Raw genomic sequence first — 17,054 nt, forward strand, 5'->3', positions numbered from 1 at the left:
CGTGTGATGGGCCATTGGACTAGATGCCCTCTGAAGTCTGGTGCAGTTCAGAGGGCCATGGGAGACTTTTTTGTTGTTGAAAATACACAGCAAAATATACACCAATTGAACCGTTTCTACATGTACAATTCAGTGACATTGATTATATTCTTTGAGTTGTGCAACCATTCTCATCCTCCTTTTCTGAATTGCTCCTCCTCCATTAACACAAACTCACTGTCCCTGAGGTTCCTATCTAGTGTTTTGAGTATCTGTTGTCAGTTTGATCCCATATAGATGGTTCTTTAAAAGAAGACAGTGCTCAAGGCGGACATTCTTCACTAGTTAAGCTAAACTATTGTTTGGTTTTAAGAAGGCTTTAGGGGATATTTCTGGCTTAAGGTTTAAAGGTTATCTCAGGGCAGTTAGTTTCAGGGGTTCCTCCAGCCTCCCTGGCTCCAGAAAGTCTGGAGTCTGTGAGAATTTGAAATTCTATCTGCATTTTCCCCTTTTTGATCAGGATTCCTCTATGAAATCTTTGATCAAAATGTTCAGTAATGGTAGCCGGGTACCATTTGGTTCTTCTGGTCTCATGGCAAAGGAAACAGTTGTTCGTGGAGGCAATTAGCCACAGATTTCATGGGCTACGTTTAATGCACCTGGTATTATACTGGGTGAGTCACAGGCACAACTGGGGCCATAACTCAGGTGTCTCCACTCATAGGAGTAGTTCCTACATCAGAATTATCCAGAGAGTTTTTTCAAAAACATGAATTTCCCACCTCCACTCCCTAAAGCTTTGGATACAGTGGTAGGTCCATTCCTAGGATCAAAGAATCTTTATAATAAGTTCCTCCAAGTGACTCTGAGGTCCTAATGGACTAGTGTTTGGAAACTTCTGTAAATATTGATCATCATCATGGGAGAGTTTCCCAAACTTTGGTCATGTTTCTGGGATATGTGTTCTGCTATATCTGTAGCCTTGGTGTTCTGTCATGACCATTGCTGTGAGTTTGGTGTTTCTTTCACCAGATCACACAAATTATTTACGAGACGTGAAGCCATGTTTTTCTATGTGTATCACTGTTGGGAAATATAATGATTCTTCCATCCCTTCTCCCTGAACTAATTGGTTTCTTACTCTCATAAGCTCCCTTCGTTAGGTGGTAACCATGGAGACATCTCTAGGCATGGATGGTTGGTGTGTTCCATCTCTCTCTGAAGCCCACCTCCTTGGTAGTTTCCCTTGGCTGGCCTCTTTCCTATGTTAGGTGTCACCTAGACAGCCAGAACTGAGTAGTGCACTGCACCTGATGTTAGACAAAAAAATCTGTTGACCACAGTTGATCTACATAATACACCCATCCCTGAGGAAGTTAAGGTGGTATTATTCCCATCTTACAGAAGGAAACCAAAGTCCTACCTCTTGTAAATGGTGGCCCAGGTCTGACTGACCCCATGCCCTGGTGATCTTTACAGTACATTAGTGCTGCCTCTTAGTAGTAGCTCAGGAGTTGGATGGCTGTTTTCCTGGAATTTACCATGTTAGAAAAACCCAGAATAACACTTATTTTTGCCTTAGTAGCTCCCAGTTTAAGTATACCAGGAGAGACAGAGCTGGATTTACATGAAAGCAAAGGAATCCTAAATAATTGTTCAAAAGAAAGAGGCAGCATTGTCTCCATGAACCAATGCCTTCTCTACCTTGAGACCAGAAGAACTAGACGGTGCCCGGCTGCCACTACTGAATGTTCTGATCAGGGACACAGTAGATGGATTCTGATAGAAAGGGAGAAAAATGGAACAGCACTTCAAATTCTTGAAGAATCCAAACTTACTTGACTCCTAGAGGACTCCCTGAGAATATTGTCCTGAGTTACTCTTCAAAACTTGAATGGAAACTATCCCCTGAAGTAACCTTTAAATAAAACTTTAGCTCAAAACATAAAGATTGTCAACCTTGAGTATTGTGATCTTATAAAAAAATCATCTATATAAGACCAAATGGACAACAGCTATTTTAAAGTATAGATGAGAAAGTTGGGGGGCAAAGAGTTTAAGTCAATGGGAGCAAAACAACCAAAACAGAAATAACGAGAATATTGACACAATATGAAGAATGTAACCAGTGTCACTGATCATATGTCTAGAAACTGTTGAATGAGAGTGGGTTTTGCTGTGTATATTTTTACCAGAAATAAAATATATATTTAAAAAATGGAAGAGGCAGCATGTTGTTGAGCAGACTTAAAAAATGGCAGTTCCAGGGCCAGATGTGATCTGTAGACAAGTTGTAGTTCACATCCTCAGTGCTATGGGTTTGTGGTTTAATTTTCAGATTAAAAATAAAAATTTCTGGCTTCTTGTTAAAAAGTAGAAGATCTGCCAGTTTCTGGCATGGAAATCCACATGCAAGATCCCATATTCCTGCATTGAAAGGACTGGATGGATGAATAATGACTATCCCTCTTAAGAAGGCTAGCTCTGTTGGCATTTGAGATTATAACGCCTCATGGAAAGAGGCAAAACTCAAAAACAGACAGTATTGGAACGAGTTGATCTAGATTCTAGAGCAACCTCCTAGATGATTCCATGTGCAGCCAAGTTGGGAACCACTGCACTAATGTATTCATCCTACAACTTGCCCCAACACACCTTTTCAGGAACACCCTTGCCAAAATCCATTTGCAATCAAATATCACATCCTTTTCACCCAAGTGAAATTTGGAGCCTGTAAAGCATTGGCAAGAGTGTCTGTCATTCTTCTCTTCTTTTCCAGAATCATCACTTACCTTTACTGGCAGATCACACAGGGAAGGAAGGTGATGATCAGACTACTTCATGAACAGATCATTAATGTAAGTCTCCTTGCTCCCTCTACCCTCTCTTCTTTTTTAAACATTTTATAATGGAAGTTTCTGAACATCCTCCAAAATAGAATAGTACAGTGAATTCTCATATACCCACCACCAGGTATCAACATAAATATACTTACTTGGGAAAACTCAGCCACTGAAAACCCTATGGAGCACAGTTCTACTCTGACACACACCGGTTCACCATGAATTGGAATCAGCTACACAATGCTAGTTTCATTTCCTCTACACTACCCCTACCCTGCAAATCTCTGGATTATTTCAAAGCAAAATCTAGGATATATAATTTCATCTGTCAAAACTTCTATATGAATCTCTAAGAGAAAAATATTTTAAAAACAACATAACCATAGTATCATCGTCACACATAAAACTTACCAATAATTCCTCAATATCATTTAATATCCAGTTAATGTTCAAATTTCCCTACTTGTTCCATTAAGTGTCTTTTTACAGGAGGGCTGCTCGAATCAGGATCCAGAAAAAGGCCACACATTGCATTTGGTTGATAGGTCTCTTAAGTTTCTTTTAATCTCTAATGGTTCACCATCTCCCTCTTTCTCTGGCCATTTATAGTTCTTTTTTTTTTTTTTAATTTTATTGTGCTTTAGGTGAAAGTTAACAGCACCAATTAGTTTCTCATTCAAAAATTATATACACAAATTGTTTTGTGACATTGGTTTGCAATCCCTGTTTTGTGTCAGCACTATCCCCCTTTTCCACTCCACCCCGGATTCCCCATGTCCATTCGTCCAGTTTTTCCGTCCCTTCCTGCCTTCTTGTCTTTGCTTTTGGGAAGGTGTTGCCCATTTGGGCTTGTATACTTGATTGAACTAAGAAGCATAGGAAACTGAGGCTTACGGAGTGAAGTGACTTGCCCCAAATTACAGGGCTAGTAAATTGTGGGATTTGAACCTGGCAGATTGACTCCAAAGGCTATATGCTCTTAACTACAATGCAGTTCCGCCTCTTGGAATCAAAATCTCTTGGGTGGCACCTAGGAATTTGCATTTTTACAAACTCTCAGGGTCATCCTGCACTAAAGTATGAAAACAGAAGCTACAGACCAGAGATTTCCAAATAACTGTGCTATATCCAAGACAGCTGGCAGACTTGTTAATAATACCAGTTCCCAGGGACAGTGCTTCCTTACAGGAGAACTCCAATTAATAACTGTAGAAGGAATGAGAAACACAGAATATCATCATGAAGCAAACCCCACAGTAATAATTGTTGCAAGCAAGATCCACTGATGGATGCTAAAATTAGTGGGTGAAAGTTTAAAGAGAAACAGGCATGGGAAATGGGACTACCATCATTAACCTAGACTGGGCAATCAACAGTGCTTCCTACACCACAGCACACGGGGGGAATATATCCCTCTCTTATTCTGCAACAGGAAACCCTGGTGGCATAGTGGTTAAGTGCTATGGCTGTGAACCAAAAGGTCAGCAGTTTGAATCCGCCAGGCACTCCTTGGAAACTCTACGGGGCAGTTCTACTCTGCCCTATAGTGTTGCTATGAGTCGGAATGATGGCATTGGGTTTTTTTTTTTTTTTTAATCCTGGGGAGGCCATGTTCTCTTCCCTTTTCCCCTTCCCAATTGTTGATCTGGATGAATGCAGCAGGGCCGTGTTTCTGTTCCATTAACACAGATAACTCCCCAAAGAAACGTACTTGACATCCTCAGGCGCAGAGCTATAAGCTTGGGGCTTTTCAGTGGGAGGACCGGACAAAGCCAGCAAATTAGGTGCCCTGCCAGAGTCCTGGAGCAGAGAGTCTGCCAAGGAGGGGCATATTGAAAACCATTTGTCCTGGGGCTTCAGACAATAGCATGGAAATTGCTTCTAGAAGAAGGCTACTATTCAAGCATACTAGGGGAATTCCTTTTGAGAGGAATATTACAATGGAGGAAGGCTCTCTGGGACAATCTGGCTTTGCTGTGAAATGTTTCTTTTCTTTCAAGAAGAGAAAACATGGCAGCAACCTCTCTCCACCTTCTAGGATTCTAAAAACCTAAAAATCCCCTTCTTCCCATTAATTGCTTTTCAACCCCACACCATCATTATCCTCTGTGTTTTTGTTTTGTTTTGATTCTTCTTGGCAGGAGGGCAAAGATAAAATGTTCCTGATAGAGAAGCTGCTTAAGCTGCAGAATGTGGAGAAGAGAGCGAACCCCAGCTCACTTACACTGGAAAGGAGAGAGGTGGAGGTGAGCTAGAAGTTGCCTGGGGACCCTGTGACACAGACTTGCCTCCTTAAAAGTGCAGCAGGAAACTAGATACCAGCTCTTGGCATCACATAAGGGACTTCACTTTCTACTGTTAAACATTTCTGTAATTTTTTTTTACTTAAAACATAATACCATTCAACACTTTCCATGCCCGGCCTTGTTTTAGGTGCCAGGGTTATCAAGGTGAACAAAACAAAGCCCCTTTCCTTGTGGATCTCATATGCTTTTATATTATCTGGTAATACCAAGGGATATCTTGCTGAGACTAAAAGTGCCCTGTAACCTCCTCCCATTATTAATGGTTCAGTGTATGTTCTTCCAGACCTTTTTCCCTAGGCATCTGAAAACATATATGCATCTAGGAAAGGCATTTATTGCTTACAAAAGTAGGGTATATATACAAATAATATCATAACTTTGTTTCCCCACTTAATATTATGTCTTAGACATTTGGGTTGTTTCCAGTTTTTTTTTTTAACTACTAAAAATAGTATAATGAAACATTTTTGTTACAGTTATCTTGAGTATTTCTGCTACAGAGCATGAGCATGGTAATTTTAATAGATACTGCTATATCACTCTCTTAAAAAAATTATATCAATTTATATTCCTACCAAGAAGATATAAGAGATACCTGAAGCCCTGCCCTTTCTAATTCTAAAGCCCTTGCTGGCTTCCTTGGAAAATACTGATAAATAGTAAACCCACCTTCATTTAAATACCACTACTACTAAAGTTTTGAACCCAATGAAAGGGACTGCTGTGTAATTAACTCTCTGTGCCCAAATACATACTGTCAGCACAATTTGGGTAAGGGGTCTAGAGGACCAACTGTAAGCTCCATGAGGGTAGGGACTGCCTACAGCCTTGCAGTCCCAAATTCTAATATATTACCTGGCATATTGTAAATGCTCAGTAAATATCTGTTAAGTGAATGAATGGAAGAACAGAATCACTGTCCATAAAAAAATAAAGATTAAAAAAAAGCTAGATATTTCTATGGCTGAGCCTTGGCTGTCACCCCTTACTTTTACAATGGTGGGGGCTCATAAAGCTTTCCACCTATACAAGACCCAGGACCTACATTCCCTTCCAGTGATGCGGTTGCCTATTTTCTTCTTTTCAGCAACAAGGCCCTCTGCATTTGGGGGAACGTGATGCTACTCCTGGTGAGTAACCGAGCTGGCACTGAATAAGACACTAATTTATTCAGATGACATATCTCATGACAGAGGGTCAGAATTGCCCGCATATCTGTTACTTTTTCAATTGCAAGACCCAACCCAAACTGGTTTAAGCAAAAATCAAAGAACAGTTCTTGTTTTAGGCATGGCTAGAAGCAGGGGCTACATTACGTCACCAGAACCTGGTTTCTGTCTTTCTGTTCAGCTCTTCATGCTAGATCCTTTCTCACATAGGCTCTTTCTACTTATTGTAAGACAGCTTTATCAGCTTCTTATATTTCAGATTGATGTCTACTAGGAAAGAGAAACCCAGAATTCTCATACCGTTTCATTAGATCTAGTTGGGTGATGTGCCTTTCCCTGAAACAATTGCTGTGGCCATGGAAAACATGATTTCATTGGCCAGATCTGAGTCACATGCCCCATCTCAGGATAAAGATGGTGTGACCATACCAGGCTACACAGACTAAGAGTGCAGGGAGGGGGACTTCCCAAAGACAACCTGGGGCTGATGCCAAAAGGGGAATGGATGCTGGAGAAGAAACCAACCAACCAACCCCTCATCTTTTTTGGCATGGCATTTACTGAAAACATTCAATGATAGGGATTCAAGGAGGAAGATAGAAGAAACTAAAAACAAGGGGGTAAGGAAGGCCCAAGAAGCTGTGGGATCTTGAAGGCCAACTTGGTCTTCCCTTGTAGAGATGGGGCAGTGCATGTCTGTGCTAACTTTTCTTTCCTCTTGTCAAACTCAGACCTGCGATATAGGAGATCCATTCAAGAAAATAATCCAAAGGCCTGATGATGGCTGTGCTAGCCAGACAACAATCAAATAAAGAAAGAATATAAAAGTAGAACAACAACTTCATGACACGTGGACCTTTAGGAGCTGCCCAGAAGGAGAATTACAGAAGCCTTTAGCCAAGAGTGGAAATGCACCACAATGTAAATACCAAAAGAAAATTGGGCATTCCCTGCAGTTTTTTAACACCTGAATGAATTGCTGATTTTTCAAGATAAAACACTTTGAGTTTTCTAATAAAGACTGTTGTAATATTTAAACTAGCCCACAAAAATCTTGGAAGAGATAACCTGGGAATGATGTATTTAATCTTCAAGAAATATGCATATGACTTATTGGACCTTAGAGATTTCTTCCCCCAGACGTCAAGTCAGAGGTATGTCACTTTGCTTTCCTGGCAAAGGTTTGGAAATTGGTGCTAAGTGTCCCAGGCTGAATAGAGATGTGATCCTCAGTCAGGGATGTGAAACCTCTGAATTATGGAACTTACATTTGTTTGTGACTCTGAACTAAAAACATTGCCATGTCACCCAAAGGCGAAATATAACCAGAGGTCTTGGACTGTATGTTTAGAGCTGTTTTTGGGTTTAGTGCATATGAAGTACATGAGTCTTTTGGTATAGAGTGGGATTCTGCTCCTATGAGGTTTCATATATGACCATCAGTCTTATTGTGAACCAACATCATAAATCAGTGGTGATGTTTTTAATCTCTATCTGTGTCATCTGTGTATATGCATATGTGTGGGTGTATGTACGTACAGGTACTCCTCACTTATCGGCTCTCATTATCTGGCATTTCTTATTTACGACAGTAGTAAAAAATCTACTATCTGACTATTTTGTGCATTGATGTATGTCTGGCAGTAATGCGTGCTGAGGTGCGAGGCAAGAGTAACATTGGCTGTGATGGTTATGTGTGTCAACTTGGCTGGGCCACGATTCTCAGTGGTTTGGCAGTTATGATGTAATTTCACAGTTATGTAATGGTGTAGTCATCTTCCATTTTGTGATCTGATGTAGTTATCTTCCATTTTCGCATAATGCCAATTTTCACATAATGACCTGGTCTTTGGAACCTAATCATGCCAAGAAGTGAGAAGTGAGTGTATGCATATATAGCATTTTTTTTTAAGATTTGCCAATAAGGCATGCAACTGTACTTAAAACTGAAGGTTCCAAAAGGGTACAATTACCAAATTCCTCAGGAGTTAGGAGTCTCCATTTAAGTAATCCCTGACACGAAATCTAATTGGAACTGAATTCAGAAAACATTTAAGATACATTTGAAATACTAGTACCCAGCTCATGCTCAGTCACTGATTCACTTTTTTCATTCAGTTATCCATTCGTTCATTCACTTCAACAACTGAATCAGCTAATATAGGTATCATTTTTGCTAGTGGTTTCAAATTTAAAAAATTAAAAATCATGTCCTTTTGCTTATTCATTCATTCAACAAATATGTGCCAACTGGTGGTGAACCAGATGGTAAACAAGTCAGACAGACCCTGCTGTCATGCTGGTTACTGTCTAGCAGATTAATTTGGACATTAACTTAGTAATTAACCATTAATTACAACTGCTATGCAGGAAAATCATTGGGATTACTGGAGACATAACATGTCTATGGGATCAGTGAAGGCAGCCCTGTGGGATCGATATTTGAATTGATACCTTCCCTTTGTGTTGTCTTAATGCTGTTTGTGCTTCCTTGGTTTCTGTGTTGAAATGTGAACTCCCATCTAAAAGCATTCCTTCATCATTTTTGCTTACTTACCACATCTTAACTGCTTATATCTGGAATCCTTCTCCACTCATATCCATCTCTTGTCTCCATGTTAGGGCAGCCCCTGCTTCTCCTGGAGGTGTAAACACGATAGATCTAATCTGTAGTTTCCCATGCACAGCTGGATGTGAGAAGGAAGCTTTCAACACTTGGCCTTGAAATAGGGGGGAGCCTGGTTAGCCCAGCTCTCACCAAGTCCTTTCAGCCTTCTTTGGGCAGCAGTTCTCAGCCCTGGCTCCACTTAGAATCATGCAGGAAGCTGTTCAACAACTTTGGTAGGCCCCTTTCCAGACCAATTAGCATCCTTGAAGCAGGGCCCCAGGCATCAATATTTTTTCTTTAAAGCTTCCCAGATGGATTTTAATTGGCAGCCAGGGTTGACAACCACTGATCTAGGATTTAGAGTACAGTAGTTTTTCTCAACTCGCTTGACCATAAGAGCCACATAGGGCACTTATTAAATGTGCAAATGGTGAGCCCGGAATATTATATCAGCATCTTCAGGGCACATCCCCCATTTTCGTCTTCTCTTACTTTAATTAGTTCAAAATGATGAAAGTAACATATGCTTTCCAACATTAACTTTCCAATATTAACTTGAAAGTTGGGTAACCCCTGTAGTTTTAAGTATAAAAAATTATATCCTTTTTTGAATTTCTTCAGAATCTGATCTTCAAGTTGCTGCAGTGAATGATCCAGCTCATTTCTTTGGAGGCAAGGAGATGATTTTATGTGAAGGTCGTGTATAAAATGAGTGACTAAAATAGTGAAGACTTTGAGTACTTTGAATTGAGAACAGGCAGTAAGAACTAAGCTCATTAGTAGGCATTATTTTTCAGGACAGTAGCACATAATAGTACCTCCCTAAATTTTCAATGCTGGAACTTGTTCACAGCATTTACACATCTGGTCAACTGTGAGATGGGCCCTTAAGAGAGGAGCTTGGGCGTAGAGCAGAGACTCCCTCTGCTTTGCTCAGGAGTGCACCTTCTTGATAAGAACAACGCCTTATATCTGTGTAGCATTATGATTGGCACAGTGCTTTTCCAACTTTCCTCACCTGAAGATTTTGTTACTACGCATATTCTGATTTGTGAGGGGGTTGGTCCTAAGATCCTGCATTTCTAACAAGTGCCCAGCTGATGCCCATACTGGGGGTATGTGGTTTACACTCTGATATAAGAGTACCTCCACTTTTTTTTTTCTTATCCTCATAACAATGGTAATTCACTGTTAACATATTTTTCAAATTGCTTCCACTTTTTTTCTCATTTGAACCTCCTAAACAATATTGCTATAAGACAGTAAGCAAACATTATGATCTCCATTTGACAGATGATGAAAACTTAGGCACGCGTAGGCTGAGTGATTTGTCTAAGGTCGCATAGCTGGTTAGTGGCAGAACTGAGGACTCTAGGTTTCCTGGAAGCCTGTCCTAAGTTTATTCCTCTAGCCAGTGGTTCTCATGCTTAAGCATGCATCAGAATCATTTGCAGGGCTTGTTAAAACTGATTGCTGGGTCCCATCCCAGAGTTTCTGATCAGTTCTGGGGTGTGGTCTGAGAATTTGCGTCTTTAACAAGTTCCCTGTGATTTTGACTACATCTCAGAGGACAGATCCTTTGAAAAACCACTGCCGCCTTGCTGATACCCAACCTCTTCCTTACACTTGGTGTTCTGCTGAGTGTTAGATTTTGAGCATAAAGTTTGGTAATGAAATACATGAGGTTATTAATCTTCAGCATATTGGTAAAAAAAAAAAAAATCACATAACCTTACACTACAGTGACCATCAATACATGCTAAAGAGGATTTAAGTCGTTGTTTCGAACATGTCATTTTTATACCCGTCTTTGTCCTCAAAGCTGTGGTTTACTGTCCTACTGCGGCCCTTATTCCTACTTCAGGAAATGGTCAGTATAATATTATTGAGAAACTTGCATCTAATAAAAATAAGATATGTTGGTCTTGGCGAAATTTTTGTTGAAACTCGATTGCAGACACCAATCTCCAAATGAGAAAGTGAGTATTGTTATCAAGGAAGTGGATTTCATAAACGTTTTGAGGTAGCCTTTCTTTGCTATCTATGTCTCCAACATCTTGAGTTGCAGAAGGGCAGTCCAATGGACAGCAGCAGATGTGATTTTTATCTGTATTTACTTTCCTGGGAAGAAGGCTACCTGTCTTGATGTTGGCTGGCCCCTTGATGCTGCTGAATTGAGTCATTTATCTTGGGCCCCAACTGGTCATTTCACTCTTAAGTCTGTACCTCCAGTTTCCTCAAGGAAATGTTCACTTGGGTATCCCATAATTTATTCCTTCAGCAAACATATATTGAGCATCTATGTGACAGGTACTGCAGTAAGTGTTGAATGAGAATTCACCTACCTGGGGACCTAAGAGACTAATACAATGAAAATCAGAAAACACTAATACAAGAGACTAAAAGAGACCTACAAAAATGAAAAGGCATCCTGTGCTCACGGATTGGAAGAGTTAATACAATGAAAATGTGAGCTCTACCTAAAGGGATCTATAGATACAATGCAATGCAGATACAAATTCCAACAACATTCTTTACTGAAATGGAAAAACTAATGACCAACTTCATATGGAAGGGAAAGAAACACAGAATAGCTAAAGCAATACTGAAGAAAAACAAAGCAGGAAGCTTCATACTCCCCAATATCAAAACATACTATACAGCCACTGTAATCAAAACCGCTTGGTATTGGTTCAATGGTAGGCACAGACCAGTAGAACAGAACTGAGAACTCATAATTCAGTCTAGCCATCTGTGGACAGCTGATGTTCGACAAGGAGTCTAAGTCCATTCACTGGGGCAGAAACAGTCTCTTTAATAAATGGTGCTGCAAACTGTATATCCACCTGCAGAAAAATGAAGTAGGACCCATACTTCACACCATACACAAAAACTAACTCAAAATGGATCAAAAACCTAAATGTTAAACCTAAAACCATAAAATTCCTGGAAGACAAAATAGAAAACTATGGGACTTAATCTTTTGTAAAAATAGGAAAACAAACATAACAAATGAATGAATAAAAAGATAAAATAGATAAATGGGACCTCATGAAAATTAAAAACTTATGCCCATCAAAAGACTTTATTAAAAGAGTAAATAGACAACCTACACACTGGGAAGAAAATGTTCTGGAAACAGTTTATCCAATAGGGGTCTAATCTCTAAAATCTATAGAAAACTGCAACAACAAAAAGACAACCCAGTCACAAAATGGGCAAAGAACATGAACAGAACCTTCACCAATGACGACATACAAGCAGCCAACAAACATATGAGATGCTCATGATCGCTAGCCATTAAAAAAAACCCAGTCTCGTCGAGTCGGTTCCGACTCATAGTGACCAAATAGGACAGAGTAGAACTGCCCCATAGAGTTAGCCATTAGAGAGATGCAAATCAAAACTACGAGATACCATCTTACCCATGCTAAAATGGCACTGATAAAAAGAGATAACAGATGTTGGCAAGGATGTGGGGAGATTGGAACCCTTAGGCATTGCTGGTGGGACTGTAAAATGGTACAACCACTATGGAAAATGTTCTGGCATTTTCTCAAAAAACTGGAAGTAGAACTACCCTGTGATTCAGCAATCATACCCTAGGTATATACCCTAGCCCACTTAGAGACCTAAAAATATGACATAAACAGACATGCACACCTATGTTCTTTGCCACTTTATTCACAATAGCAAGTGGAAACAACCAAAATGTCCATAAATAGATGAATGGATAAGTAAATTGTGGTACATATATACAATGGACTACTACACAACCATAATAAACAATGAGTCTGAGACACGTAACATGGACGTACCTAGAGGGCATAATGCTAAGTGAAATAAGTCAAGCATATACAGAAAAATATTGTATGATCCCTCTTTTATAAGAAGACACCAATAGATAAATATACAGACCAGTGTTCATTGGTGGTTACTGGGGGGTAGGGGTGGGGGAAGTATACTTTAGACAATAGAGACTAGTTATTTTTGGTGATGGGAAAAATGGCACTGAATATGGATGTAGCGAGCACACCACAACCAAAGTAAAAACGAGTGTTTGAGCACATACGGATGGGTATAGGCAAACTGGTATACAGGTAGGTACTGGTGTGTACATAGATGAGAACAGAAGTATCTATAGGTACATGTAAATACAAATATGTGGAGGCAGGCACATAGACTCCTCAGACATAACCAAACATTGGATTTCTGGGTTTGAAGGCTTAGGACCGCTGTCTCATGGGACAACTCAGTCAACTGGCATAACGTAGTTCACAAAAATCATCACTGCCTCCTAGGAAGTGAGTAGCATTTGGAGTCTTAAGACCTTACGAGTGGCCATCTAAGACACAATGATGGGTCTCTACTCACCAGAAGCAAAACAGTAAGAATGTAATCAAAAGTGCAGAGAAGAAACAAACCTACATGAGCCACAACTTCATCTACCCTGATCAGAATAACTAGGTGGTGCCCAGCTACCACCGACTGTTCTGACCGGGGGCACAATAGTTGATCCTGGATAGAATGGGAGGAAAATATGGAGCAGAACTCAAATTCTTATTATTAAAAAAAAAAAAAAAAAAGCCAAACTGGCACAGTAGAGGACTCCCTGAAACTTTCACCCTGAGACACTGTTTAAACCTAGAACCGCGCCTATCTCGAGATCACCTTCTAGCAAAATAGCAGAATGGCACACAAAATAAAGGCTATTACCGGTAAGATCAGTGTCTAATTAAAAACCATCAGTATGAGACCAAAACGTCAAAAATTACTCAAAAGCAAAGATGGAAAGGCAGGGGGAGAGGGAAATTTGTTGTTAGGTGCTGTAGGGTTGGTTCTGACTTATAGTGACCTTGTGTACAACAGAATGAAACACTGCCCGGTCCTGCACCAACCTCAAAATTGTTGCTATGCTTGAGCCCATTGTTGCAGGCACTGTGTCAGTCCATCTCGTTGAGGGCCTTCCTCTTTTTTGCTGACCCTCTACCAAGCTTGATGTCCTTCTCCAGGGACTGATCCCTCCTGATAACATGTCCAAAGTCTCACCATCCTTGCTTCTACGGGGCATTCTGGTCATATTCTTCCAAGACAGATTTGTTTGTTCTTCTGGCAGTCCGTGGTATATTCAATAATCTTCACCAACACCACAATTCAAAGGCCTCAATTCTTCTTCAGTCTTCCTTATTCACTGCCCAGCTTTCACACGCATATGAGGTGACTGAAAACACCATGGCTTGGGTCAGGCACACCTTAATCCTCAAGGTGACATCTTTCCTTTTAAACACTTTAAAGAGATCTCTTGCAGCCGATTTGCCCAATGCAGTGCATCTTTTGATTTCTTGACTGCTGCTTCTGTGGGTGTTGATTGTGGATCCAAGTAAAATGAAATCCTCGACAACCTCAATCTTTTCTCCTTTTATCATGATGTTGCTTATTGGTCCAGTTGTGAGGATTTTTGTTTTCTTATGTTGAGGTGTAATTCATACTGAAGGCTGTGGTCTTTGATCTTCATCAGTGCTTCAAGTCCTCTTCACTTTCAGCAAGCATGGTCGTGTCATCTGCACAACGCAGGTTAATAATTTCCTCCAATCTTGGTGCCTGGTTCTTCTTCATATAGTCCAGCTTCTTGGATTATTTGCTCAGCATACAGATTAAATAGGTATGGTGAGAAGATAGAACCCTGACACACACCATGCAGTATCCCCTTGTTCTGTTCGAATGACTGCCTCTTGATCTATGTACGGGTTTTTCATGAGCACAAGTGTTTTGGAATTCACATTCTTCTCAATGTTATCCATAATTTGTTATGATCTACACAGTCGAATACCTTTGCACAGTCAATAAAACGGTCAGTAAAGCGCAAGTAAACATCCTTCTGGTATTCTCTGCTTTCAGCCAGGATCCATCTGACATCAGCAATGATATCCCTGGTTCCATGTCCTCTTCTGAATCTGGCTTGATTTGCAGCCTGTTGATATATACTGCTGCAGCAGCTTTTGAATGATTTTCAGCAAAATTTTGCTTGCATGTGGCATTAATGATATTGTTCGGTAATTTCCATCTTTCTTGGGAATAGACATAAATATGGATCTCTTCCAGTCAGTTGGCCAGGTAACTGTCTTCCAAATATCTTGGTATAGAAGAGGGAAGCTAGAGTACTGGAAAGGGAACAAACTGAACATAAAGAGAATGTTGACACATTGTGATAAGTGTAGCTAATGTCACTGAACAATTTGTGTACAAAGTGTCAAATGGGAACCTAATTTGCTGTGTACATTTTCGCCAAAAACTCAACAACATATTATTAACAAAAAAAAAAAAAAGGAAAAAGTAGATCTGGCCACACAGGCCTGCATTCCAGCAAGCTGGGTGGGGTTTGCCAGGGCTCTGGTTAGCCAGAGCTCCTGGTTTGCCAGGCAGGGCTCCTCCTATCCCCTCCTGCCTAACACCCTGTGCCAGCTTCCCTCATTTATGTAAGTAGCCTGAATTGCCAATTGGTTTGCAACAACAATGGCCAGTTTGTTAATTATTTTATAGGATAATACTGGGGTCCTGATAAAAACAGCCAGGTGGGATACTATTGTATGTTATGGCCTTTTTCCCCTTCTACTTTGTGTACCTGAGATCTATCAGGTCTCTCTTTTTTTTGCCACTTCCTCCTCTCATCACAGCACGGAAAACACATGCAGCTTAAATCTTTGTCCTGTTATTAATTTTAAAATTCAGGAATATTACTTTGTACATGCTGATTGAAAATACTACAAGCCCCATCTATCATGCCCCTGCCACCATCAACTGTAACAAAAATTGGTTTGATTCTCACTTGCATCTAGCTGAGTGGGCTGGCAACCTTCCCAGGTTCGCTGTGGCTAACTGGTGCCAAGCGGGAAGCTCATGATCCATCAGAAGGAAGCAGGAGGGAAGCCATGACTAAACTGGGGGCTTGTGATAAAGGCCAGACGGGATGCAAGGTGGAAGAGGGCGCAGCTAAAGGCCAAGGGCAGCTTTGCAACGTTTAAAACACTCAACTTCATTTTAAATATTGCTACTTAAGTTCACTAGAAAAACCTGGAAGCTCATGCGGGAAAGAGCACCAACTTGGGAATCGAGCATTCTACATTATAAAAGCAGACCCGGTGAGTGGTTAGGAGCCTGCTCTGGAGGCAGACACACCTGACTTTGAATCTCAATTCTACCACAGGCTCTGAGACCTTGGGTAATTGACTAACTTTGCAGTGCCTCAGTTTCCTCATCAGTAAAGAGGATGCAAATCCTCCATAAGCTTTTGTGAGAGTTAAATAATATATGTTAAACACTTGTACACAACAAAATAAACCAATTGCCATCAAGTCAAATGCAACTCATAGTAACCCTATAGGACAGAGCAGAACTGCCCCATAGGGTTTCCAAGGCTGTAATCTTTATGGAAGCAGACTGGAACATCTTTCTCCTGCAGAGCAGCTGGTCGGTTTGAACAGCAGACCTTTTGGTTAGTAGGTGGGTGTTTAACCACTGCACCATGAGGGCTCCAAACACGTGTGTTCCTGGCAAATACAGTGAAACCTGTGAGAGCCGGAACTCAACAGGACTGCCTTATTTTTCCTGGTCTCACAAGTTTCCTGCCTTTGACAGGTTGCAGTCTTATCACTTTTCTGTCACTCTTTTTAGTGGAAAATACTTGAGTTTTCCTTCTCTGACAAGTTTCCACCTTACACAGGTTTTGGCTTTTACAAGTTTTACACAGTAAGTAATTCAATAATTATCATGAAAGCAGGCTCTGCTCTTACCGGCTGTCTGATTTTTGAGCAAGTCCCTTCCCTTCCACAGGTTTTAATTTCTTAGTTTGTAAAATGAGAATTAGCCTGGATGTTCTTGGAAGTTTTTTCCAATTCTAATTTTCTATGGTCATCTGTGGTAGAAAATGAGCTTCCAGTAAATCTGAAAAAGTGCAACTGCGCCACCTGGTGGTCTATAGCTGCTATTTTGAGATGCCATAAACCAATTCCTGGGAGTAGTTTTAAGACTTCCTTACCATTTTGGTTGGCGTACATTGAAGCCTTCCCAAAGGCTGTTCCCCTGTTCTCTGGATTGCAAATAGCGGCTTTCCTAAATTCCTTACAACTTAGTATATGATGCTTGGAACTAA

The 17,054-nt window shown here is 40.4% G+C and overlaps 1 protein-coding gene across 4 annotated transcripts in view; it reads left to right on the forward strand.

The window, feature by feature from the left end:
* TMC5 (transmembrane channel like 5) overlaps positions 1–7,601 on the forward strand; it is a 54,734-nt gene extending 47,133 nt beyond the window's left edge. For all 4 annotated transcript variants that reach the window (XM_064295648.1, XM_064295650.1, XM_064295649.1 and 1 more), the window contains 4 exons: positions 2,759–2,837; positions 4,964–5,068; positions 6,216–6,258; positions 7,029–7,601. In XM_064295648.1, the coding sequence (XP_064151718.1) occupies positions 2,759–2,837; positions 4,964–5,068; positions 6,216–6,258; positions 7,029–7,075 (274 nt within the window). In that variant the 3' untranslated portion in view covers positions 7,076–7,601. The remainder of the gene's footprint in view (positions 1–2,758; positions 2,838–4,963; positions 5,069–6,215; positions 6,259–7,028) is intronic.
* The last annotated feature ends 9,453 nt before the right edge of the window (positions 7,602–17,054 follow it).

This window comes from Loxodonta africana, chromosome 12 (genome assembly GCF_030014295.1).
Source record: "Loxodonta africana isolate mLoxAfr1 chromosome 12, mLoxAfr1.hap2, whole genome shotgun sequence".
NCBI classification, from domain to species: Eukaryota; Metazoa; Chordata; class Mammalia; order Proboscidea; family Elephantidae; genus Loxodonta; species Loxodonta africana.